Source organism: Vulpes lagopus, chromosome 6, assembly GCF_018345385.1.
Source record: "Vulpes lagopus strain Blue_001 chromosome 6, ASM1834538v1, whole genome shotgun sequence".
NCBI classification, from domain to species: Eukaryota; Metazoa; Chordata; class Mammalia; order Carnivora; family Canidae; genus Vulpes; species Vulpes lagopus.
This window is the reverse complement of record NC_054829.1, coordinates 44286179-44312326: the sequence shown is the minus strand read 5'-3', so window position 1 is coordinate 44312326 and position 26148 is coordinate 44286179. Positions and strand designations below refer to the sequence as shown.

General features: G+C 34.2%; 1 protein-coding gene across 4 annotated transcripts in view; it reads right to left on the bottom strand.

Annotated features, from left to right (window-relative positions):
* Positions 1 to 26148, bottom strand: part of DDHD1 (DDHD domain containing 1) — a 105502-nt gene that overhangs the window by 40681 nt on the left and 38673 nt on the right. For 2 of the 4 annotated variants that reach the window (XM_041759131.1, XM_041759132.1), the window contains exons 2-5: positions 22353 to 22526; positions 15657 to 15758; positions 13624 to 13752; positions 12414 to 12561 (exon numbers count right to left, since the gene is read on the bottom strand). In XM_041759131.1, coding sequence (XP_041615065.1) covers positions 12414 to 12561; positions 13624 to 13752; positions 15657 to 15758; positions 22353 to 22526 — 553 coding nt within the window. The remainder of the gene's footprint in view (positions 1 to 12413; positions 12562 to 13623; positions 13753 to 15656; positions 15759 to 22352; positions 22527 to 26148) is intronic. The other 2 variants (XM_041759133.1, XM_041759134.1) reach the window with 1 other exon arrangement.

The following is a 26148-nucleotide window of genomic DNA, read 5'->3' as shown; positions in this document are numbered from 1 at the left end:
TTTAAGAGTTTATAGTTTTGGCTCTTATATTTTAGCCTCTGATTTTGAATTAATTTTTGTATATGTGTGAGGTAGAGGTTTGATTTCATTCTTTTGCAGATATCCAGGTGTCTCAGCACCATTTGTTAAAAGGCTATTCTTGGGACACCCGGGTGGCTTAGTCAGGTAGATGTCCAACTCTAGATCTCGGTGATGTGAGTTCAAGCCCTGCATTGGGCTCCATGCCCAGTATGGAGTCTACATTTTTTTTTTTTTTTTTTTAGGATTTTATTCATTTATTCAAAAGAGAGAGAGAGAGAGGCGCACAGACACAGGCAGAGGGAGAAGTAGGCCCAAAGCAGGGAGCCTGACGAGGGACTTGATCCTGGGTCTCCAGGATAACACCCTGGGCTGAAGGCGGCGCTAAACCACTGAGCCACCCAGGCTGCCCTGGATTCTACTTTTTTAAAAAAGGTTATTATTTTCTTAATGAATTATTTCAGCACTTCCGTTGAAAAATCAATTGAACACTAAATTCTATTCCATTCATCTTGCTTTGTAGTAAGTTATGAAATTGGGAAGTCTAAGTCTTCAGTCTTTGTTCTTTTTGTTTTGGCTGTTCTGGGTTCCTTGAATTTCCACAAGGATTTTAGGATCAACTTGTCAATTTCTGCATAAACACAGATAGGTCTTTAATAGGAATGTGCTGAGTTTGGAGATCAATTTGGGAAGTACTGCAATCTTAACATGAATTCTTTTAATCCACAAATGAAGGCAGTCATTTTCACTTATATTTAGGTCTGCTCTAATTTCTTTCAAAGGTATATTATAGTTTTCAGTGTACAAATCTTACATTTCTCTTGTTAAACTTATTGCTAGGTAGGTTATTCTTTTTGATATTTAGTAAAATGGAAATGCTTTTTTTCTTTTTTTATAAAGTAAACTCCCCCCAACCTGAGTCTTGAACTCATAACCTTGGGATCAAGAGTCATACATTCTTGACTGAGCCAGCCAGGTGCCCCTGGAAATGCTATCTTAATTTTCAGATTGTTCATTGATAATATGAAATTACAATTTGTTTTTGCATCTGATCTTGTATCCTACAACTTTGCTGAGTTCATTTATCAGCTGTAATAGCTTTTTTGTGTATATGTATAGATTCCCTAGTATTCTCTCTCTATAAGATCTTATTATGTGGGCAGCCCAGGTAGCTCAGCAGTTTAGCGCCGCCATCAGCCCAGGGCCTGATCCTGGAGACCCGGGATCGAGTCCCGCATCGGGCTCCCTGCATGGAGCCCGCTTCTCTCTGCCTCTGTCATAAATAAATAAAATCTTAAAAAAAAAAAAAAAGAAAAAAGAAAGATCTTATTATCTGCAAACAGAGATCATTTTATTTCTTCATTTATAATCTGGAACTTTTTAATTTCTTTTTCTTGTCTAATAGCCCTGGCTGAAACCTACAGTATAATGTTGAACAGAATTGAGAGAAGATGTCCCAGTTTTGTTTTTGATCTTGAGGAAAAGCTTTCAGGTTTTTAAAGTATAATTTTAGTCATGGGCTTGTAGATATCTTCTGTCAGATTGAGGAAATTCCCTTCTCTCTCACTAGTTTCCTGAGTGTTTTCATTATGAAAGGGTGTTAAATTTTGTTAATGCATCAAAAACCACATGCTGTGTTTTTTCCCTTTGTTCTATTACCCTTGATTGATCTTTAAAAATATGTTGAATCAACCTTGCATTCCTGGGATAAATCTCACTTGATAGTAGTGTGTATCACCTTTACATGCTGTTGATGGATTCAGTTTGTTGAGGATCTTTGTGTCCATAATGAATACTAATTTGTATTCATAAGGGATACTAACCTATAGTTTTTTTTCTCCTTATGACATTTTTGTCTGGTTTTGGCATTAGGGCAATACTGGCCTCAAAGGATAAGTTGGTAAGTCTTCTTGACTCTTAACTTTTCTGAGTTTGTGAAGAATTGACTCTTTCAATGTTTTGCAGATTTTGCTAATGAAGTCATCTAGTCCTGAACCTTTTCATTTTTTCAGAAGTTTTTGGATTATTATTATTTTTAAAGATCTTACATATTTATTCATGAGAGACACAGAGAGAGAGAGAGGCAGAGATATAGGCAGAGGGACGAGAAGCAGGCTTTGTGCAGGGAGCCTGATGCAGAACCTGATCCTGGGACCCTGGGATCATGCCTTGAGCCAAAGGCAGACAGAACACGCTCAATCACTGAGCCACCCAGGTGTCCCTGATTATTAATTCAAATACTTTACTTGTTAATGGTCAATTTAGATTTTCTCTATCTTCTTACTGACCACCAGATCAGTTTGTGTGTATCTCTCTAGGAATTTGTCCATTTCATCTATGGTATCTAATTTGTTGGCATAGAATTATGCACAGTATTCCCCTATAATCCTTTTGATTTCGATAAGTTAATTATTTCCCTCTTTGATTCCTGACTTTAGTAATTATTTTTTTTAAAGAGTTTATTTATTATTCATGAGAGAGAGAGAGAGAGAGAGACAGAGACAGAGACAAAGGCAGAAGGAGAAGCAAGCCCCATGCAGGGAGCCTAATACGGGACTCGATCCTGGGTCTCCAAGATCAGGCCCTGGGCTGAAGGTGGCGCTAAGCCGCTGAGCCACCAGGGCTGCCCTGACTAGTAATTTGAATCTCCTCTCTTCTTCCTTAGTCAGTCTAGCTGCAGGTCTCTCAGTTTTGCCAATCTTTTCAAAGAACCACAATAATATATGCAGATCATCCTGTTTTACAACTGCATAGTTTTCAATCATATAAATAGCCATAGTTTATCAATTAGTCTCTTACTGATATATATTTGGCTAATTTCCTATTACAAGTAATGCTGCAAAGAATAGCTTTGCACATGTATCTTTTAAAAAATATTTTTGCTAATATTACCCTTGATTCAGAAGTTAAGTTTGCTGGGTCAAAGAATAAATGCATATATAATTGACAGACATTCCCACATTCTCTTTTCGTCATTGTAGTTTACTAGCAGTATGAGAATGCCTATTACCCCTACAGTCTGGCTAAAAGAATATGTTGTCAGATTTTGGATTTTTGCTAATCTCATTGCCAAGAAATGGCATCTTAGTGCAATTTCAATTTACATTTTCTGAGCAAGGTTGAGCACTTCCTATTCTGGAAATTGGCTGCTCACCTCTTTAGCTCATATTTCAAAAAGGCAGCCAGATATTTTTTCATTATTTTTAGAAGTTCTCTCTATATTAAAGATATTGATTGTTTATTTGTGATATAACCTGCACATGGTTTCTCTCAGCTTGTCTTATGTTTTTGGCACATAGCTTTTTTTGGGAAAAAATATTTATCAATATTTTTCCTTATTGTTTCTGGATCAAGTCCTAGTTAAGACAGTTTTTTCCTATTCCTAAAATATAGAATTCAAACTCAATTTCACCTCTTAAATCCATAGTATTAGTACGATTTCATTTCTTACATTTAAATGTGATCCAATAAAAATTTATCTTAGTGGGAGAAATGGACCCAATTTTATTTTTTTCCTATGGCTAATTATCCCAATACTATTTGTTAAAAAGTCTATCTCCATTTCTAGCATATTTTTAAAAGAAATTAGTTACAATATGATTACATTTTATTGACTATATATCCCCAAAGTTGCCTTTAAAATTTAATAAATTGGGCAGCCCTGATGGCGCAGCGGTTTAGTGCCGCCTGCAGCCCAGGGTGTGATCCTGGAGACCCAAGATCGAGTCCCACATCGGGCTTCCTGCATGGAGCCTGCTTCTCCCTCTGCCTGTGTCTCTGCCTCTCTCTCGCTCTCTCTGAATGAATAATAAATCTTTTTTTAAAAAATACAATAAAATAAAAATAAAAATTAAATAAATTCTAGGTTGCCAAAAGGAAAATCTGCTTCCTTTATCATTACTGAAAATAAATATGATAGTCAAAACTTTAGGCTTGAAGGTATGGCCTCTTTTATTACCCACAGAGTCTAAAAGTTCCTACAGCAGATACTTCAGTAAGGATTATAAATACATTTTTAAGTTTGTTTGCCATCTTTTCAAATGTTTAGGTTTAACAAGTGTAAGAATGTATAAAGAAAGACCACACTTTAAGGTTTCTACTATTATCCTACCCACAAATTCATGTTTGATGGCTGTAGAGTTCTTATGTAGTTCATTATGATATAATAATTAGAATTATCTGACCAAAAATGTCAAAACTGGTGGGGCTGAGAAACTCTGAGTTATAATCTCAGGAAAATACTGCATTTGACTAAAGTACTGTGGTCTCCTACAGTAAATTTACATAATCCTCCACTCTGCAGGATCACTATCCTAGTTCTCAAATGGTCACAGATTTAGATACTAATTAGGCAAGCAGGTATGTCTCCTAAATCACTTGGTTGTAATTAATTGCAATAATTCAAAAAAAGGAAAGAAAGAGAAAGATGAAAGAAAATAGTAAGGAATGGAGGAAGGAAGGGGATAAGGAAGGGAAGAGGGAGAAGAGAGGGCTGGGACGGAGGAAGGGAGAGAGATTGGCTATGCCTCCAGATTTGCCTTACTAAAAATGGTAAAATATTTTCTAAATATATGGGTCTTGACTACATGAGAAACCCTGAGACCAATGGAGAACAGAGAAAACAACAAAACAGGAATGATTAAAAAACATTATACTATAGCACAGGCTACAATCCATGACTGTACAGCTATAAGGCTCCGCACAAAGTTGCGTCTTGCTATAAGCTTATTAAGCTTCATTGTTCCCCTGTAGGCAATGAATGCTTGCTTAGTTGATATTTTAAAAGAGAGAGAGAGAGAGAGAGAGAGAGAAATTAATAGGACCTAAGAATTACTGTCCAATTAAAGATCATTAAATAGCTCTGAAAAAATAAATCTTTATAATTCTCAATTTAAAAAAATCAATTGATAACACAAATTGGTTTTAAGATATATATAGGAAAGGATGAAAATAGAAAATGAAAACAATTGACAAGGTACACCCTTTACACAAGAAAGCAAGGCCCAAAAGTGTATATGCCACCTTTGTGTGAAAAAATTTGCATTGCTGAAAGAAATTTTAGAAAAATATAAAACAAATGAATAACATTGCTATGAGACACAAGGACAAAAGACAATGGGGGATGATGGAGAGAGGAATGGGAGTCAGACTTCTCATTCTGCACATTTTTATACTTTGTAAACCATGTGAATATATTTCCTATTCAAAAAATAAATTTTGTTGACAATCTGGTTTGCTGTTGTCCTTCCATTTTTTTCTGTGCTTACAGCTTGATGCCTTTCTTTAAAAATTCCTTTATGGGGACCCTGTTAAAGAAAGAGGAAGCCAAAGGAAATAATCCACAAAAACAGGGATTGAAAAGATATTACAGTGACACTAAATTCATATCTTTCAATAGTTACTCTGAATGGGAATGGGCTAAGTGATCCCATCAAAAGACCCAGGGTATCAGATTGGATAAAAAAGCAAGACCCATCTATTTGCTGTCTACAAGAGACTCACTTGAGACCTAAGGATACCTCCAGCCTGAAAATGAAAGTTGGAGAACCATTTACCATTTAAATGGTCCTCAAAAGAAAGCAGGGGTAGCAATAATCATATCAGATAAATTAAAGTTTATCGCAAAGACTGTAGTAAGAGATGAAGAGGGACACTATATCATACTAAAAGGGTATATCCAACAAGAAGACCTAACAATCATAAATATTTATGCCCCTAATGTGGGAGCTACCAAGTATATCAATCAATCAATAACCAAAGTAAAGACATACTTAGATAATAAAACACTAATAGTAGGAGGCCTCAACACGGCACTTGCTGCAAATGACAGATATTTCAGGCACAACATCACCAAAGAAACAAGAGCTTTAAATGATACACTGGACAGATGGATTTCACACATATATACAGAACTTTCCATCCGAACGCACTGAATACATATTCTTCTGAGGTGCACATCGAACTTTCTCCAGAATAGACCACATACTGGGTCACAATTCAGGACTCAACTGATACCAATAGATTGGGAATGTCCCCTGCATATTTTCAGATCACAATGCTTTGAAACTAGAACTCAATCACAAGAAGAAATTTGGAAGAAACTCAAACACGTGGAGGTTAAAGAGCATCCTGCTAAAAAATGAATGGGGCAACCAGGAAATTAGAGAAGAATTAAAAAGATTCATGGAAACTAAAGAAAAAGAAGACATAACCAAAATCTTTGGGATACAGCAAAAGCAGTCCTAAGAGGGAAATACATCGCAATACAAGCATCCCTCAAAAAACTGGAGTAAATTCAAATACACAAGCTAACCTCGCACCTAAAGGAACTGGAGAAAGAACAGCAAATAAAACCAACACCAAGTAGGAGAGTTAATAAAGATTTGAGCAGAACTCAATGAAATAGAGACCAGAAGAACTGTGGAACAGATCAACAAAACCAGGAGCTGGTTCTTTGAAAGAATTAATAAGATAGATAAACCATTAGCCAGCCTTATTAAAAAAGAGAAAAAAAAAAAAAAAAAGAGAGAAAAGACTCACATTAATAAAATCATGAATGAAAAAGGAGAGATTACAACCACTACCAAGGAAATACAAATAATTTTAAAAACGTATTATGAGCAGCTATGTGCCAATAAATTAGGCAATCTAGAAAAAATGAATGCATTTCTGGAAAACCACAAATTACCAGAACTGGAACAGGAAGAAATAGAAAACCTGAACAGGCCAATAACCAAGGAGGAATTGAAGTAGTCATCAAACACCTCTCAAGACACAAAAGTCCAGGGTCAGATGGTTTCCCAGGGGAATTCTATCAAACGTTTAAAGAAGAAACAATACCTACTCTACAAAGGCTGTTCTGAAAGCCAGAAAGGGACAGAATACTTCCAAAATACTTACAAATACAGAATACTTCCAAACTCGTTTTATGAGGCCAGCATCACCTTAATTCCAAAACCAGACAAAGACCCCACCAAAAAGGAGGATTAGAGACCAATATCCCTGATGAACACAGATGCAAAAATTCTCACCAAGATACTAGCCAATAGGATCCAAGAGCACATTAAGAAGATTATTCACCATGACCAAGTGGAATTTATCGCGGGGATCCAAGGTTGGTTCAACACTGGTAAAACAATCTACCTGACAGATTATATCAACAAGAGAAAAAACAAGAACCATATGATCCTCTCAGTAGATACAGAGAAAGCATTTGACAAAATACAGCATCCATTCCTGATCAAAACACTTCAGAGTGTAGGGTTAGAGGGAACATTCCTCAGCATCTTAAAACCCATCTACAAAAAGCCCATCAGATATCATTCTCAATGGGGAAACACTGGGAGCCTTTCCCCTAAGATCACGAACACGACAGGGATGTCCACTCTCACTACTGCTATTCAACATAGTACCAGCAGTCCTAGCCTCAGCAATCAGACAACAAAAAGAAATAAAAGGCATTCAAACTGGCAAAGAAGTCAAACTCTCCCTCTTTGCAGATAACATGATACTGTACATAGAAAACCCAAAAGACTACATCCCAAGACTGCTAGAACTCCTACAGCAATTCGGCAATGTGTCAGGATACAAAATCAATGCCCAGAAATCAGTTGGATTTCTATACACTAACAATGAGACTGAAGAAAGAGAAATTAAGGATTCAATCCCAGTTATAATTGCACCCAAAAGCCTAAGATACTTAGGAATAAACCTAACCAAAGAGGTAAAGGATCTATGTCCTAAAAACTATAGAACACTGCTGAAAGAAATTGAGTACACAAAGATATGGAAAAATATTCCATGCTCATGGATTGGAAAAATATTGTGAAAATGTCAATGCTACCCAGGGCAATTTTCACATTTAATGCAACCCCCCTATCAAAATACCATGGAGTTTCTTCAGAGAGTTGGAACAAATAATCTTAAGATTTGTGTGGAATCAGAAAAGACCCTGAATAGCCAGGGGAATATTGAAAAAGAAAACCAGAGCTGGGGACATCACAATGCTGGATTTCAAGTTGTATCACAAAGCTGTAATCATCAAGACAGCATGGTACAAAAACAGACACGTAGATCAATGGAACAGAATAGAGAACCCAGAAATGGGCCCTCAACTCTATGGTCAACTAATATTTGACAAAGCAGGAAAGACTATCCACTGGGAAAAAGACAGTCTTCAATAAATGGTGCTGGGAAAATTGGACAGCCACATGCAGAAGAATGAAACTAGACCATTCTCTTACACCAGACACAAAGATAAACTCAAAATGGATGAAAAATCTAAATGTGAGACAAGAATCCACAAAAATCCTAGAGGAGAACATAGGCAACACCCTTTTTCAACTTGGCCACAGCAACTTCTTGCAAGATACAGCTATGAAGGCAAGGGAAACAAAAGTGAAAATGTACTATTGGGACTTCATCAAGATAAAAAGCTTCTGCACAGCAAAAGAAACAGTCAACAAAACTAAAAGACAACCTACAGAATGGGAGAAGATATTTGCAAATGACCTATTGGCTAGTATCCAAGATCTATAAAGAACTTATTAAACTCAACAGCAAAGAAACAAACAATCCAATAAAATGGGCAAAAGACATGAATAGAAATTTCACCAAAGAAGACATAGACATGGCCAACAAGCACATGAGAGAATGCTCTGCATCACTGGCCATCATGGAAATATAAATCAAAACCACAATGAGATACCACTTTACAACAGTGAGAATGGTGAAAATTAACAAGACAGGAAACAGCAAATGTTGGAGAGGATGTGGAGAAAGGGGAACCCTCTTGCACTGTTGGTGGGAATGTGAGCTGGTACAGCCACTCTAGAAAACTGTGTGGAGGTTCCTCAAAGAATTAAAAATAGAGCTACCCTACGACCCAGCAATTGCACTGCTGGGGATTTACCCCAAAGATAAAGATGCAGTGAAAGTCAAGACACCTGCACCCCAATGTTTATAGTAACAATGTTCACAGTAGCCAAACTGTGGAAGGAGCCTCGGTGTCCACAAAAGATGAATGGATAAAGATGTAGTCTATATATACAATGGGATATTACTCAGCCATTAGAAATGACGAATAGGGAATCCTGGGTGGCTCAGCAGTTTGGCGCCTGCCTTTGGCCCAGGGTGTGATCCTGGAGTCCCAGGATCGAGTCCCACATCGGTCTCCCTACATGGAGCCTGCTTCCCCCTCTGCCTCTCTCTCTGTGTCTCTCATGAATAAATAAATAAACTCTTTAAAAAAAAAATGACGAATACCCATCATTTGCTTCAACGTGGATAGAACTGGAGGGTATTATACTGAGTGAAGTAAGACAATCGGAGGACAAACATCATATGGTTTCATTCATAAAGGGAATATCAAAAATAGTGAAAGGGATTATAGGGGAAAGGAGAGAAAATGAGTGGGAAAAATTAGAGAGGGTGACAGAACATGAGAGACTCCTAACTCTGGGAAATGAACAATGGGTAGTGGAAAGGGAGGTGGTGGAGGGATGGGGTGACTGGCACCGAGGGGGCACTTGACTGGATGAGCATTGGGTGTTATAAGTTGGCAAATCGAACTCCAATAGAAAAATATACAAAAATTTTTAAAAATTAAAATTCCTTTGCTATCATTTTTAGTTAAGTTTCAAGAGGGAATAAGATTATCTTAAGAGTTAAATCTACCATGTTCTAGAAAGTCTCTATATCTGCTAAAATTTTAGCACGGTATTAGCGTATAAATTTAGTGAAGATTTACCTTATAATAAAGTGCCCCAAAAAGTAAATCCAATTTCAGATACATTCATCCATTTCAGTAAACCAGTTCTGATATTCCTAGAAGTTGTCTATAAACTTTCTTCTCAACCCACATCAATCACTAAAATAAGGTGAAGGATAAACACCTAGCTCTAGGATTCTAAAAACATGATTTCAAAGGTCCTCAGAGAACAAAACGTTGCCAGCAGGGTGGAGTCTGATAACCCTTTATACTACTTTGTTCATTTCAACTATAGTCTCACAAATACAAACAAGATTCAGAAGGGCAGTGACCAGGATGGAGTTAATTTTACTCTTTCTCTAGTTTTGGACAGCTAACTTAGGAATGAATGGTAGAAAGCAGCGAAAGGATTATGAAATTCTCTGGATTTTCCATTAAGCTGAATTCCTTTTTGTTTATTTTCTATCAATTACTAATTTATGTGGGGAGTTTTCCATCAAATTAACCTGTCTCTGAAGGAATAATGCCAATTCTCTATAGCCAACAATTTTTTTTTTTTAAAGATTTATTTGAGAGATAGTCAAGTCAGTCAGCAGGAGGGGCAGAGGGAAAGAATCCAAGGAGACTCAGCACTGAGTGTGGAGCCTGACACGAGGCTCAATCCCACGACCCTGACATTGTCATCGGAGTAGAAACCAAGGGTTGGACACACAACCAAATGTACCACCCAGGTGCCCTGGCAGATACTTGTTTTTTTTGAGCCACTCTGGATTCATTCATCCTAGTTCCAATACTAGCTCTTGATTTTTATCTGTGGCTCTACCTCTCCCTATGATTATGATGAAGCCAATTTTCATCTGATTGTGGGAAATGACAAGTTCAGCAGATCAGACCCTGCATAGCAGCATGTGTAGATTCAGGTAGCTGGATGTGACACCACTGGTCACTGAAATGCCTAAACCAACTGGGACTTATGGAAAAAGGGCTTATTCTTCTTGAAGTTGAACACAATATAAACCATATCTGGAACCAGATGTTTAAGTATAGCTCAAAAATGAAGGAAAGCAGAGTAGATAGACACTGAATTCTGGATTCTCATGACTGGCAAATTTTAGGTTTAGAATTCTCAGTTTTATGAATTACTAAATCTTCCTTTTGGCTTAAGCCTTTATGGTTAGGTCTTCCCTCAGGTACACCCAAAATATGCAAGCCAGTACCTTCCCATTTATCAATAGTTCCAGAGAAAACATGCCATTAAACCTATTTCTCGGGTTCCTAAATATCCAAGCAAAAGATCAGCATTTTAACAAAAACGTATATATATGAAGTAATGTGCAACTCAACAAAAAATAAAGTCAGAATCAGAGGGAAGAGATTTGTGTAATAAAAGTTATGAAGATTGACCAAAATTACGGTGGCTTGGCAGTATCTGACAAAGTTTTTAAAAGCTGAACTGTACTTTTACTTTAATCCATTAGTTGGCATTAAGAGATTACAATAAAAAGTGAAAACAAAATGCAATGTTGCACTATTATTATTTGATGAGGACAAAGTTCCTGGTATCACATAGTATTTGCTCTATAAGGACTGAAGAAATACATTTACTTGAAGCCTCAGAACCAGATAAAGTGTGCTCTGAATCAACAACTGATCTATTTTCATCACATCATAAATATGATTAGATTTTTTTAAAGATTTTATTTACTTATTTACTTATGAGTGACATAGAGGGAGGCAGGGACATAGGCAGAGGAAGAAGCAGGCTCCACGCAGGGAGCCCGATGTAGGACTCGATCCCAACCCTGGGATCACACCCTCAGCCAAAGGCAGACACCCAACCATTGAGCCACACAGGCATCCCTCTTTTTTTTTTTTTTTATTTGAAGTAGGCTCCACGCCTAACACGGGGCTTGAACTCATCACCCTGAGATCAAGAGTGGCATGCTCTACAAACTGAGCCATGCAGGCACCCCAGATTAGATTTTTCTTCATACTGGCTGCTAGGTTAGGGCCAAATTTTAGGTGAAACTTTTTAACCCTAACATTTGCTTTCAAAATACAGTCCTTAATGTTTTTCAAACACAAATACAAACATCCTCCACCTCCATAACATGTTGGAGTTTTTAGAATAAAGATATGAATATAAGTAAATTAATGAGGTAAACAATGTACCTGGTGTATTGGTAAACACCCACCTTCTCTGAGTAAAATTTAGAGTCTGGTTCCCTCTTGTAGTAATTAATTGGCCAGGTTAAACTGCTGACCGGCAATTTAAATAACTCCTAGGTTCTTCATAATCATGAAACTTTGCAATTATTCTGTTTCTGCAGTTCAGAGAGCAAGATACAAATTGAAAACTAAACGTTTTTCTTTACTTTCAATCTTAGTTTAATGTAAATCAATAAGTTAAAAACACTTTATCCTTCACCTTCTCGATGCGGTGGGGGAAAAAACTCAAATATCATCATCACCATCATCTGGACATAATCACTCCAAAATCTGGTCCAGAATTTCCATCTATAATGTAGGTATTACAGTGCTCAGTTCGGCAGCACATATATAAAGTAGGTATTACAGTAACTGGCATTGAAAAAACGTGTGGTGGAAAGATTAAACTCTGGTTACACTCCAGACACAAGTTTGGACTATTAGACTAGATGAAGAATGCATTCATCAAAGAACTCACATGGCTGTATTTTTGATAATTCTTCCTTGGTCCATTTTCTGCCCAATGCCATGCACGACAAATACAATGTGGGTAGTCTGTGATGGCTTATCTTCTAATGTGGCTTCTTCTACATAACCTCTATGAAGTCTGGTCCCACTGCTTGATGCTGTAGAAAAATTATGATTCTAAGTTTACTATGTATTCCAGAAATAGCATTTTGACAATATATATTGAAAGAAATAATAAAGTAAAAGGGATATTAAGAAAAAAAATACAAAACAAAACAAAAAGAAAAAAGAAAAAAAAATTCACTGGGTTGGGTGGGGATGAAATTTGTAAGATAATGTATCTTGACTGGCTCAGATACAAAGTGCTTAACTGGACATGACACCAAAGTCAGAAACCACAGGAAAAAGAAAAGGAAGGAAGAAAGGATGGACTGAACACAAAAGTTTAAAAAGCTGTCTATCAAAAAAATACCATGAAGCATAAATAAAAGATGAATCACAAGCTGGGAAAAATTTTGCAAAATATATGCATAATTAGCTAATTACTGAGGTACAAAGGAGGGCTTACTAATCAAAAAGTGAGAAGACAACCATTCAAATAGCAGAACAGGCTAAAGATACAAGATAATTCACAAGACAAATATAAATGACTAGTAAACAAAGAATATACTCAAGCACATCTGTTATCAAAGAAATCACAACAAAAGATGGAATAGCAAAAAAAATACCAGACTTAACAAAAATTTCTGAGAATTTATTAATAATGCTCTCACATCTTCCTCAGGTACCATTTCCTCTTTTCCTCTTAGTCACACTTCTTGAAAGAGTTGTCTATTCTCACTGCCTCTATTTCTTCACCTACCTAGACTTCAAATCCACTCATGACTTCCATTTCACTAGACCCAACAGAAAATTTTAGCTTTCACCTTTAATTGCCATGTTTTATTTTCACATCACTGCCTGAGGTTTGACTGCTCTTGTGTTTCTAGAAGTATAAAAGATATTAATCCTGCCAGATCATTCTAAATATATGATTATCACTGATAAGTACATGTGAATTTAGTCACCTTAATAAATTTTCATTTAACAGGGCAGTAACTGTCACTAAATTTAAAACATATTTAAAATATTCTAAAAGTAGAATTTGAATAGTCTATTTTGAATATAAGAGAAAAAGATTCTACAAATTTTGACAAAGCATAGTAACACTTAACAATTACCTTTAGAAAATCCCAGTTTTTGGGTAACTGTCCTTGCAATTTTAGATGTTGTTGCATCACTATAAAGATACACTTCATCCATACTGTGCCAGTCAACGTGATTTCGACTCAATTTGAAACTATGAATAGCTGTTGCAAAAAGGAAAAATTAATTTGAAGGTCTCTTATTTATAAGTGTAAATAATTATAATACACAGATTTTTGAATCCGTATCTGAACTGAGCTCAATAAAAACTATTTTGCTGAAACACATATTGATATGAAGCAAGTAATACAGGGACTTTATCTTATAAATGATTAACCATGCTACAGGGAATGTCAACTTGTTAGAAGAACACAGAATAACTGGCTTAACCACCATAATTTTAACCTCTAACATGTAATTAATATGTTTTGACTATTAAAGAATTACTTTCCCAGATGATATAATTGTTTCTTAGGTCTGAGTCCTCAATACCTTTGACATAGAAACTTAAGTTTCTTTTCTTCTGTGGATTTTATTTTTGGATCTGTGAAAATTTCACTCAGTGCCAGATAAAACAAGACTAAGGGAAAAAAATTATCTTTAAACTGGGAAGAGAACAATCTAAATTATTAGAATAGATGGTAGTTTTGAAATAGATATGAAGACCAATTATCATTGGATATTGCTCACCATAACAGAAATCCAAAGTTAAAAGATGTTTTAATAAGAAATCAAAGACATTTTTTTCTACTATAATGTTCAAATCAGTATGGTTACTGCATTTCTGTAACTAAGATATGCCTGGTGAAAATAAGCTAAAAAACAAACCCAAAAAACCCACAAACTTCTATGCTCAAGAAATACATATAAGCTGTCTGAGGCAGGTACTAATGTCTTGATCATTTTGCACCACTAACACCAAACACAGTGTCCTAGCACAGAGCCTGACATGTATCACTAATTTAGTAATGCTTGCAGAAGCAATAGATTAAAAGAACTGTCATAACGTATTCATCCATTCATAACTTGATAATTCTTATAATCCTGAAGGCCTTAAACTTTCCTCTCTCTGTATCTCTGGAATAGAGGTGAGAAAAAATCCACATACCCATCTTCAGAAAACTATGCACCTTAAAACTGCTATGCCTGATTTATTTAAAACAAATCATCTTTAAACAAAATATTATCTCCCATTATATATAAAGACTCTGAGGTACAAAGAGATTAAATGACTTGCCATAAAGCAAATTACCAGCAGAGCCTAACTATTCTGATTTGAAGCTGGGTTGAAAATAACCTCAAGTTAAATGTGAAAGGTTATATAGCCCTGGCCAAGATCTAAGATCAAAGTCATTTTTATGAAAACCTATTTCCTACTAGAACACATAGAAAAGTAAATCCTTTCTGGGAAATTGTTCTTGATTACAAATCCAATTTCAAAAATGTATGAAAAACCAATTTATATTTCATTTATCTGTCAGGATACATTACTAACATTGAACATAGACCAAGATGCAATTAATGTGACAAACAATAATATCTTCAATTAAAAAAATAAAAACAAAAAAACAAAAAAACAAACATCCACGATGTACAAACTCAGCTTTTTTTTTTTTAATAAAAGAACTTTTTGTAAATTAGGAAAATCTTTCTCAAGAGTTTAATAATTTACTTTTCTATGTCTGATCCAAACCACTATTTTATGCTTTTTAATCTAATGTTTCTAAACCACATCTATGTTAAAATAGTTTTGAGCAACATATGCTTAAAACATTGAAACTACGGGACCAAGATTTTAAGAGAATAGTGTTAAGCCAACGAATTTTGTTCCTCTTCAAATCATCCACAAACTGTTTTAAAGTAAAACATCTTAGTATTGGTAAACATCTTATTACTGGACCACATATATTATTTACAAATGTTTATATCCCTTATAATCAAGTAACTCTAAACAAAATAGCACAACGGACACATTTCTAAAAAACTAGTAATTTCTATGCTTTAAATACTGAATACTATAAGCCAGGGAGTATAACTACATGGAGAAATGAAACTACAGTTACTGTACCTTGAGAACGCTTTCGCTTAAGACCTGCCGCATCTGAACTCTCCTTATATCCTCTCCATTTGAACAGAGAAGGGAGGGAGAAGGGAGGGAGGTGGTAGGCAACTAAGAAAGCAAAAACACTGAGCTTCAAAGTAAATTGTAAATGAGGTTTGCCATTTTGCCTTTTTGTTGTATTAACTTTAAAAAAAGGAGTTGTATTTGACAAACATTATTCCAAATGTTTATGTATATAATTTTCTAATTAAAAATCAGTGAAGCAAAATAGTAGTTTAATAATGTTTATCAAATATATGCTCTACTTTTATTGAATGAAAAAAGGCAAATGATACCCAAATTTTATCAGACAACTATGTGATCATCACATTTAATGTCTCTGCACAGACAGAATAAAAAAATAGGTCATGGTATTTTTGTATGCATAAGGGATTTATAAGCCCCATCTTTACAATATTAAGGTTATTTACTCTCACCAAATTAGTTGACAGTTGATGTGCAAATTAAGAAGGCAACAAATAACATTTTAAACATCTAATTGCAGTTTTCCTGAGAAAATATCAAAGTATACATTCCACTAGATGCCTTCTATTACTGAAGTGTATAATGGAAGCTTCCCACAGAAACAAAATCTTTTCACAACTCTGTTTGAGTTGCTAAAAGAATTATAAAATGAAACTTTTGCCAAAGTAAATCAAATTGGAAGCTCTTTAACTGATCAGTGATAAAATGAAAAAAAAAAGTCACTAGTAACAATGTATGCTGTGACATCTTGTAAACATGCGACAGACAACATAAAGCCAGACACAGCCTTTGGCAAATCAGTAAATAACCTTAAAATCAACACTTTCCCTGTGGAACATTGCTAGTTATATATCAGTAAATTTCTTTACATTTTAAATAAGCAGTTATTTAAAAATCCACTTGAAATTGAACCTTACAAATCAGTTTCTTTTCTATTTTTACAAATCAGTTTTTAACAGTTCAGGAAATGAACCATAGAACCTTTATGACTTAGTTCAAATTTATATTCTAAAATATTTGCTTTTTCATCCTCACTCCCTTCTACATTAATGTGACATTCAAAGGTTAAATACTGCTCCAATATGAATACATTTAATTCCTGTTGTGCAGTACCAGAAATGGTTTAAAAATCTGTTGTATGTACAGATGAAAAGGTAACTGAGAAATGCTTACAAGGCACTTAATAATTACAACTATGTAATTAGAAGGCTATAGACTAGGATTAAAAACTGGGTTGGAACATTAATAAAAACACTTCATTGTTACAAAGGGCTGGAAAATGATAACTGGGTTGGAAAATGATAACTGAAACAATTTTCTTCATTAAAGTTTCTTCTCTGGGGTGCCTTCTGATCAGTTATTGAGGAGTAGAATGTACACTTGCAGGAAACATTTTTAAACAAAAAATTCATTAGGAAAAAGCTAAATATCAAAGTAGATCAAATTGGCATAAATTTGAGACTTTATTACTCAAAGAAACAAAACCTAGGTTTTATATATCCACTAGTAAAACATGAACTAAATCCATATTTACTAAAAGAAAACTAAAAATAATAAAAAGTCATTAATAAAAATGCATACTTTGACATTTTGTAAACATGAAACAGCCAACAGAAAGCCAGACAGACTTGATATTTGGCAAATCAGCAGAAAACCTTGAAGTCAACATTTTTCTTGTCAAATATTGCTGGTTATAATATATCAATACATTTCTTTACATTTTAAATAATTATTTAAAAATCCACTTGAAATTCATATGGACCATTTGACTACACTTCAAAATTATGCAAACACTTTCAGAAATCTAGTCAAGATATAAAAAAGAAAGGCTTTCTTTTTTAAATAAACAGTATAATTTAGGGATTAAAAGAGACAAATATCCCAATATACTAAAAAGAGAGAAGTACACTTATTTAAAACATCTTCACAAAATTAGACATGGTTCTTTACCTTCCTCTCAAATCAAATTCCTATTTTCACTTGAAAGTCACTTGCTGTATTTGTCACAATATCCCATAGCACAGTTAGAAAGCTTAATTTTTTTCAACCCAAAGCATAGAATTAGGGGTACTATTATAAGCACAGTACAAAGTATTTACTATCAATCCAAACAGGGATCACCACTAAATGAAATTCAAGTGCTAGAAAGCATTACTAAAATTTTTCCTTTTATGTTAGCAACAATATGCACAAACCCAAAACTGTTAACTTATTAAATGCTAACATTTCATTAAAATGTTGTTTTATATACTAAAGCCTTCCATAGCAATGAAAAAGATCTAAAGTACTATTATAGCATTTCCAATAAATGCCCCCTACTAATCCTGTTTCTTCATTATATAATTCTGAAAGCAAAAGAATATCAAAAAAGGGGGTTGTTGATGACATAGAAATCCCCAGAACAGAACAACTCAATGACTTCTCCCTTTCTAAAAGCTGGTAACCTGGATAATCTCACCTTTAGGGAAAGCAGGTCTGCACATCTCAAACATGCCAACTGTAATGAGAAAATGCCTAGCAACCTTCTTGGATCTCAGATTAAATTAGGTAAATTTATAAAAACTAATAACTAAGAGCTAGAAGATGGGGAATTCTCTTAGTCACCAAAGAGGGAGAAAAAGGAAAGCAGGTTAGAAGGGATTAGCACCCTTGTAGCTCCTCTCACCTTTTTGACTTTTCAGTTTTATATTCACAGTTTGGGATATTCTTATTCAGTTAACAGTGATAGGAATATACACTTTACATGCCAAATTGTTAAATGTTTGAAGTTCTTCAAGGTACACCAACACCTGTGATGTCACAGCACCCCAAAATAGCTTGAATGGTAACCTAGCCGAGACTCTTGTAGACAGCATATCAGTCAGGTTTCGCATTCTTAATATGTCAATCTTTGCCTTTTAATTGCAGCATTAGTTCACTTACATTCACCATAATTATCAATATGGGTAAATTTAGGTTTACTATTTCCCATTTACTTTCTCTTTGTTCCTTCTGTATTTTGTTTCTTGTTTCTCTTTTCCGGATTTCTTTTGGTCTAATTAAATATTTTTTACTATTTTATTTTAATGCCCCTACTGGACTTTTTTCCTTTCCTAACTTTGATACCTTAAAAAAAAAAAAAAAGTCATCTTTATTGAGATATACTTGACAAAAAAAGAAGATATTTAACATGTACATAATAGTAATTTGACATATAGTGGTAAAGGATTCACCTCATCTAGTTAACTAGACCCCATAACACTTTTGAAGAGCTATTTTGTTATTTTGTAGAATATCCCTTAATTTGAATTTATCTGATGTTTTCTCATGATTGGATTGATGCTATGCATTTTTTGGCCAGGGTGAGATGCAGGATTAACCCATTAAATTGCCTTTTTATTTTTTTTTTTTTAAGATTTTTAATGTATTTATTTGACACAGAGAGCGCACAAGCAGGGGGTAGCAGAGGGAGAGGGAGAAGCAAGCTCTCCACTGAGCAAGGAGTCCAATACAGGACTGGATCCCAGGACCCTGGGATCATGACCTAAGTGAAGGCAGAGAGTTAACCGACTAAGCCACCCAGGCACTCCTAGTTTAACCTTTTTTAAACTGATTACTGCTTGGATAGATTATAAAATGAGTCAAACACTAATCTAGTACTACCCGCAAATATTTTCAAAATTACTTTTTGAAGGGCTGATTTTATTTGTAGAATTCATCCCCAGTGAAACTCCAGGCTTCCATTTGTTAGGCTGCTAGGAGGTGGGGCAAGAAGAGAATTGATTTTTAAGTCTAAGGGAAAACAAAATTTAGATTAAAGTATCTAAATTGCAAAAAAGTGATGATGCTTTTATGGGTTATTTTGATTTGTGTGCTAAAAAAAGTTATGCTAAATTTTCATCAATCTATTTCAATGCTTACTTTGAGATTAGTAGGAAAATTAACAAGGAGAAAACATTAAGAAATCCAATTTATTTGTGGCATCAGCTGCCTTAACTAAAACACAGATAAGGTCAGAAAGAAAAGGAATTATTTTATATCAATGTCCTTCAAGGCAAGAACTCTGTTTAGTTTCTCAGAAATTCTGCTGAGGAAAAAAAAAAAATCCCAGAGCACTTAAAGGTTCCTAGATACAGTATTTTTAAATGTTTTTAATTATTAAATCGGATTTTTCCAGAAAGCCTTACTTGAAAACCTCCACAGCATCGTGATCTCCAACTCTCAGTATTCCAAATCTATTTGTAGAATATCTAATTCTATATTCATTGTTTACCGTGTTATCTTATACTTACTAACAATTCTCATCTTTGACATTGTCTTCCCCAAAACTTCTTAAAGGTAAAAATTTTGTCTATTTCCTTCACAAAAGTGCCTAGCACAACACTATCTGCACATGGAAACATTTAAAATCTGACAATATCATGAATCAAGACTTTCTCATATATATACATGAGAAAATTTAGGAGGAAAAGGTTTTTTTTTTTTTTTTTTACTCTAATTATGAAAGGTGAAATTTCAGAAGGTAGGAAGTAAAATAAAATATTATACTATATTTTATCTTTGTAGATATGGTAAATTGGATTTATTTTTCTAATAATGGTGGCTTTTTGGACAGCAAATGTTCTATCCTTAAGACCAGTGATAATTTTCAAATGTACTATAAAATTTCCCATAATTTTCAAAGTAAAATATCACATCTTAACATATACATGATACATGTACCTTTTACATAAAACTGAGAAACAACTAAAATGGCTGTAAGTTTATGACAACAGTATCCATACTAAACTGAATTTAAAATCTTTGCTAATAATAAAATATGGCAAAGCTTTACATGCCATGCTGTATTTAAAAAAAAAAATTTTCTTCTAATGAACCTCAAAGAATCATTTTGAAAGATTACAGTGCAAAAGTGTTGTAAGTTTAAAAATTTTCTATTACCAATTAGAATTTTACCACTAGATGTATATCCTTAAATCTAACAAAAAATATCACTATAATATCCTTGATTGATACTCTAGAATCAACACAGACACTCTAAGACCTCCTAAAAACCTTCTCATACAAATACACCTGTTCTCTATCAGACTTTTTTTTTTTTTTCTATCAGATCTTTTTAAATGACTGGCTCATAAAATTAGGGCACTGTGAAGAAAACTGAAGTATCTTGCTAAACTTAACATTCTGATAGGTAGAACTAAAAAAGACACACAAAATTCTAATTTTTATTGTAATAAAAACAAGATTCCAAATAGATGTGATCTATTAGATCTATTAGATGAAACAGAGCTGATAGATTAACTTCTACAAGATGAATTAGCAAAAGAAAAAAAATATGTTTTGAATACAGTACAAGAAAGGCGAATAATCAACTTATGTTTTTATTTTTTATACTTATTCTTGTTTTCCTCCAAGCTCTTGGGTTTTTTCCTCTACATTCATAGTAAGGAATTCAGGTGGCTAAACTGGGTTTGTTAAGGTGAATTGCCATTTTTGAGGGAGGACTAAAGGAGAATAGAAAAAAATCTAGAATTCAGCCCTCTCCAATAGCAATCTTATTTTGGTAGTGGTAATGAACCACAACTTTGAGAAGCTAGTTTCTCAGTTATGTAGACTTTTAATCAACTAGACACAAAAGATAATGTTAATCTGGTATGAACTATAGTTTCCTTGCTTGTGAGGTGTGTGTGTTCAGAGAGAGAAAATTTTTGAAATTTTCAGAAAGAAAATACTTAAGGATGTTTGTCACTAAGAATAAGAAAAAAAAACCCAAAGCCAATTTAAAGCTTGTTGTTCTGCTATTAATTATGTCATATGAGCAATTACTTCCAACCACATAATTTTTTCCAAACTGCATCTGTGAATTACTTGACCAATATTGAGTTTCTGCTTTAGAAATGTTTTGGGGTGGGGGGGAGAACTCACTTAATTCATACTTTTAATTCACGAGTTTCAATGGGGCTTGCCAAGAAACTTCCAAAATAAAGGCAAGCATAGATGAAGAAACACTTTTTAGAAAAAAATATTTAGAGAAATCTACAAATTCTAATCTACCTGGATTATCATACTCACCAGAATAGCTGATCCCACTGCCTGCAGTAAATGGAACAATAGAAGTATTTTTAACTTTACCACACATTTTGAATTTTACTCAAGATCAGACACATAATGAAACATGGCAATCTTGGCTATTATGTAAATATATTAAGCTATTGCAAACAAATCCAAATGCTGAATAAGGGAATATAAAGAGTAGACTAATTCAAATTAAAAGTTGATATGGAGACAGCCTAAAGTTATTTACATAAAGGAAATTAACTTTTTTTAAACTTCAGGAAAAGAACCAACATTAAAATATTAACAAAACTGTCCTTTTGATATAATGACAGATTTTTTTGTAGATTCAATTTTGTTGGTAATTAAAAACTACTAAAAGGACTAATTCACAGAACATAACAATTGTACAATTATAGTAAGTCATGTTAGTGTCATGCCAGTGCACACACATATTAAATAAAATAAAAAACTGAGATAGTTCAGAAATTCATAGATTTAAATTCTAAGTAATCAAATGTTTAAATCAGAAATTTTATAAATTCTAACACTCATGAATTACTATGCAAAATTAAGAACTACTCTACACTTCACCAAGAACTTACTTGATTTACAGAACATATTAAATATATTAATCGGTCTTACCATCTTTTCCATCTACGGATTTTGTCACTTCAATATCAAAATTTTCCTGCATCTGCTGACCTCTAAAACAGCTGAGATGTTCTTGCTCAATTAAATTACTTTCTTCTTCTTCTAGAGGCTGCCAAGTACCATCAATAAACCACTGTCCACGCATTACTGGTATTTTATCAGCTTCTGAAAAGAGAAGACACAGAATTATACATTTTAGGATCCAACCTCCTAGGAAGACACATAGTAACTATAATTTTATATTTTGTTACTACTGTGGCAATAACTTTCATCACCCAGCTTAATCCCTTCAAGTTTTAAATTCCAGATTTCAAACCACAGTGTATATATATTTTTACAGCATATTATTTTATTTATATTGGATATTATGCATAAAAATTACTTTGGCATTAGAAAGGCAGATGAAAAAGAAAAAAAGAAACAAAGGCAGATGAGTAGTTATCTTTATACCTGAGACCCCAGTAACCCCAATTAGTAGGGTATGGGGTTAAGACAAGTTCATGCAAGACTCTGGTGACAGTTCCAATGTCTTAGAAAATACTGATATACATTCCCAGAAGTAGTTCAGAAACAGTGTGTGTGGTAGTAGTGTGCTGCACTTTTTAGGGCTGCCTTAAAAGTTATAGGCTCCCAGTTAGAATACGGGAATAGCTGAAACATTTAATTATAATAAATTCCTCATCCATTTTAGAAAAAAAAAATGGGTAGAAAGTTTTCTTGAATAACTGTAAACATTTGTCTTTTTTTTTTTTTTTTTTAAGATTTTATTTATTTATTCATGAGAGACACAGAGAGAGAGGCAGAGACACAGAGGGAGAGGTAGGCTCCTCGCAGGGAGCCAGAGGTGGGACTTGATCCCAGGACTGGGATCACACCCAGAGCCAAAAGCAGACACTCAACTGCTGAGCCACCCAAGCGTACCAACATTTCTTTGATTAAATACTGTTCCTATAAGCCTAACACTTTTTTTCCTTCCTTCTTCCCTGTGTCTGTCTGTCCGTCCCTCCCTCCCTCTCTCCTTTCTTTCTCTCCTCTTTCTCTTTCTTTCTTTCTCTCTCTCTCTCTCTTTCTTTCCCTCTATGCCTAGTGTGGAGCCCAGTGCAGGGCTTGAACTCAGTACCCCAATACCAAGACCTAAACTGAGATCAAGAGTCAGATGCTTAACTGACTGAGCCCCATAGGTGTCAGCTATGATATCTTGAATCCTTTAAGGTTTGTTTAAAAAAAAAAAAAAAAAAAAGTAAAAATAAAATGGAAATAACAAACCCTAAAAATAAAAAGTAAAATAAAACAGATAAACTTAATTATGTAGAGATTTGGTAGTTTAACCATATACAGAAAAAATTTTCAAGTGGATTTAAAACAGTAATTTTTACATATATCCTGTGAACAAAAAAAACTGCAAATACATCTTAAGCCTTTTGCAGTAAGTGCACTGCCATAGATCTTAACATTGTATTAATATTGGTATTGTTATTTTGAAACAGTATTTGAAACAGTTAAAATAAATATATTAGCTTTGTTACTATCATTAGGAACCAAGAAAAAATAGGTACAGATATAAAAATCAAAGAATTAGAATTGTAATTTTAAATTTCAATTACTAATGTCAGCATGAACTAAAATGATGTATTTTCTCTTTAAAAGGTCCTAAGCTTTGTCCATTGAAAAGGCCTAGATGGGATCCCTGGGTGGCGCAGCGGTTTGGCGCCTGCCTTTGGCCCAGGGCGCAATCCTGGAGACCCTGGATCGAATCCCACGTCGGGCTCCCGGTGCATGGAGCCTGCTTCTCCCTCCGCCTGTGTCTCTGCCTCTCTCTCTCTCTCTCTGTGACTATCATAAATAAAAATAAAAAATAAAAAAAAAAGAAAAGGCCTAGAAAGAGACCAACAGGTGAGCACTCCTGAAATAAAGACCATGATCTCTAAATATCATACCTCACTAAAAGAAACCAAGAATTCTTTAAGAAATGGCTAATTCTGGGTGTGAGACTGAAAATTTACTAAACAAGCTTTAAATATCTTGTACCAGACTTGTACTGTGATGGATTAGAAATCCATCATGTATGTTTCTATTTTTTATATTATTCTATATTCTGCTATAGCAATTTCACTGTATTTAAGTGTTTACTGTGTTATATGGTGTATAGATACTAAAAAATATTATACCTTCATTATGAATCATGGCTTTTAACACTATGAAGTATACTTGGTTGTGTTTAATGACTTTTTAATATGGATCCTACTTTGTTTATTGAGATTACAACCCCTGCTTTATTTTTTTCTATTTGCCTGTGATGTTTTTGCACATCCCTTATTTTTAAATTTTTGAATCACTGAAAATCTTTTTCAGTGAAAATCTTTTTCAGCCACTTGAAAATCTTTTTCTTCTAAGGTGAGATAAGCCCATTTATATTTATTGACATGACTGATATATCTGAATTGTGTGTTCTATAATTACCTTTATCACCAAGTATTATTGGTATATATTATAATTACCAAGTATTACTCATACTTACTCTTTTTTCCCTGTAATTGGTATTCCTGCTTTTTTTCTTTTCTTTTACTTTCTTTTGGTATTTAGGAAGATTTACATTTTTTTTTCTGATGGTTGCCTTCATATGTTGTGTGTGTGTGCGTGTATTTTAGAGCATCTTAAGTCTCTTTTTCTTATTTAACCTTTTACCATCTGACTTACCATCATAAGTAGTATCCTATAATAGCCACTTAATACTTATAGGGAATGATCTTACTCTATTTTCCCTTTCTCTCTTCATTCATTATTAATTTTATTCATTCTACTTTGTCAGAATATATAAAATATTAAAACTAATAAATATATTAGTTTTGGATCTACAATTAAACATATTAAATTCTCACTAAGAATTACCTTTTACGTTCAAAACTGTTTATCAAAAAAAAATTATTTTTGTCTATCACCTTGATACTTGAAAGACAAGTTGGCTAGCTTGAACTTTGTTTCCTTGAGTTTTTAAAAATTCTGCTCTCTGGTAGCTTTTCTTGGTATATTGTTCTTGAGAAGTCTGATGTCTTTCTTTCTTTTTTAATTAGTAAAGTGATCTACTCAGTCCTTACCTCAGAGAACAGGAAAAAAAAAGTCTTTAAAGTCTAATAGCTTCACTAGTCTTTAAAGTCTAATAGTTTCTGGATCACAGTTCATTGTTCTGGACCAGTCTGTCCAAGTGGGCCCTTTTAATATGTGGATTTCAGTTTTCCTCTTGTTTCTGAAAAGTTCCCTCGGATTATGATTGTCATTAGCTCTGTTCCACTGATTTCTCCCCTTCAGAGACTCTAATTATAGAGTTGTTGGATCTTCCTTTGCCTATATTGCATTTCACACACTTTCTTTCTCAAGCTTTTTACTTCTCTCTGCATCTTTTCCATTATTTTGTTTGTTTTATCAATGCCTCTTACGTCAATGCCCCTATTAGTATGTCCACAAGTTTGTTTGAGAATTTTTTTGTTTGGTTGGAGTAACTTAATAGTTTCCTGAACCAATCTAAAGACTATCCACAGCTAAATGTAGAGAAGAGGCCACATCAAAGACAGTAGGAAGAATGGAAAGGTGGCTGGGAACTGAACTGACTGGGAGACGGTCTGCAGGAGGAAGTGACTGCAGGCACAGAAAGGGAGAGCAGTAGACACCTCATCAGGCCCGGGGAACCTGCACTGGGAGGACGAATCTTCATAACATATGGCTTTGAAAATCAGAAAAACATCTCTAGTTCTTACAGTCAGTGCTGATTAAAAGCTGGAATTTTAAAAAA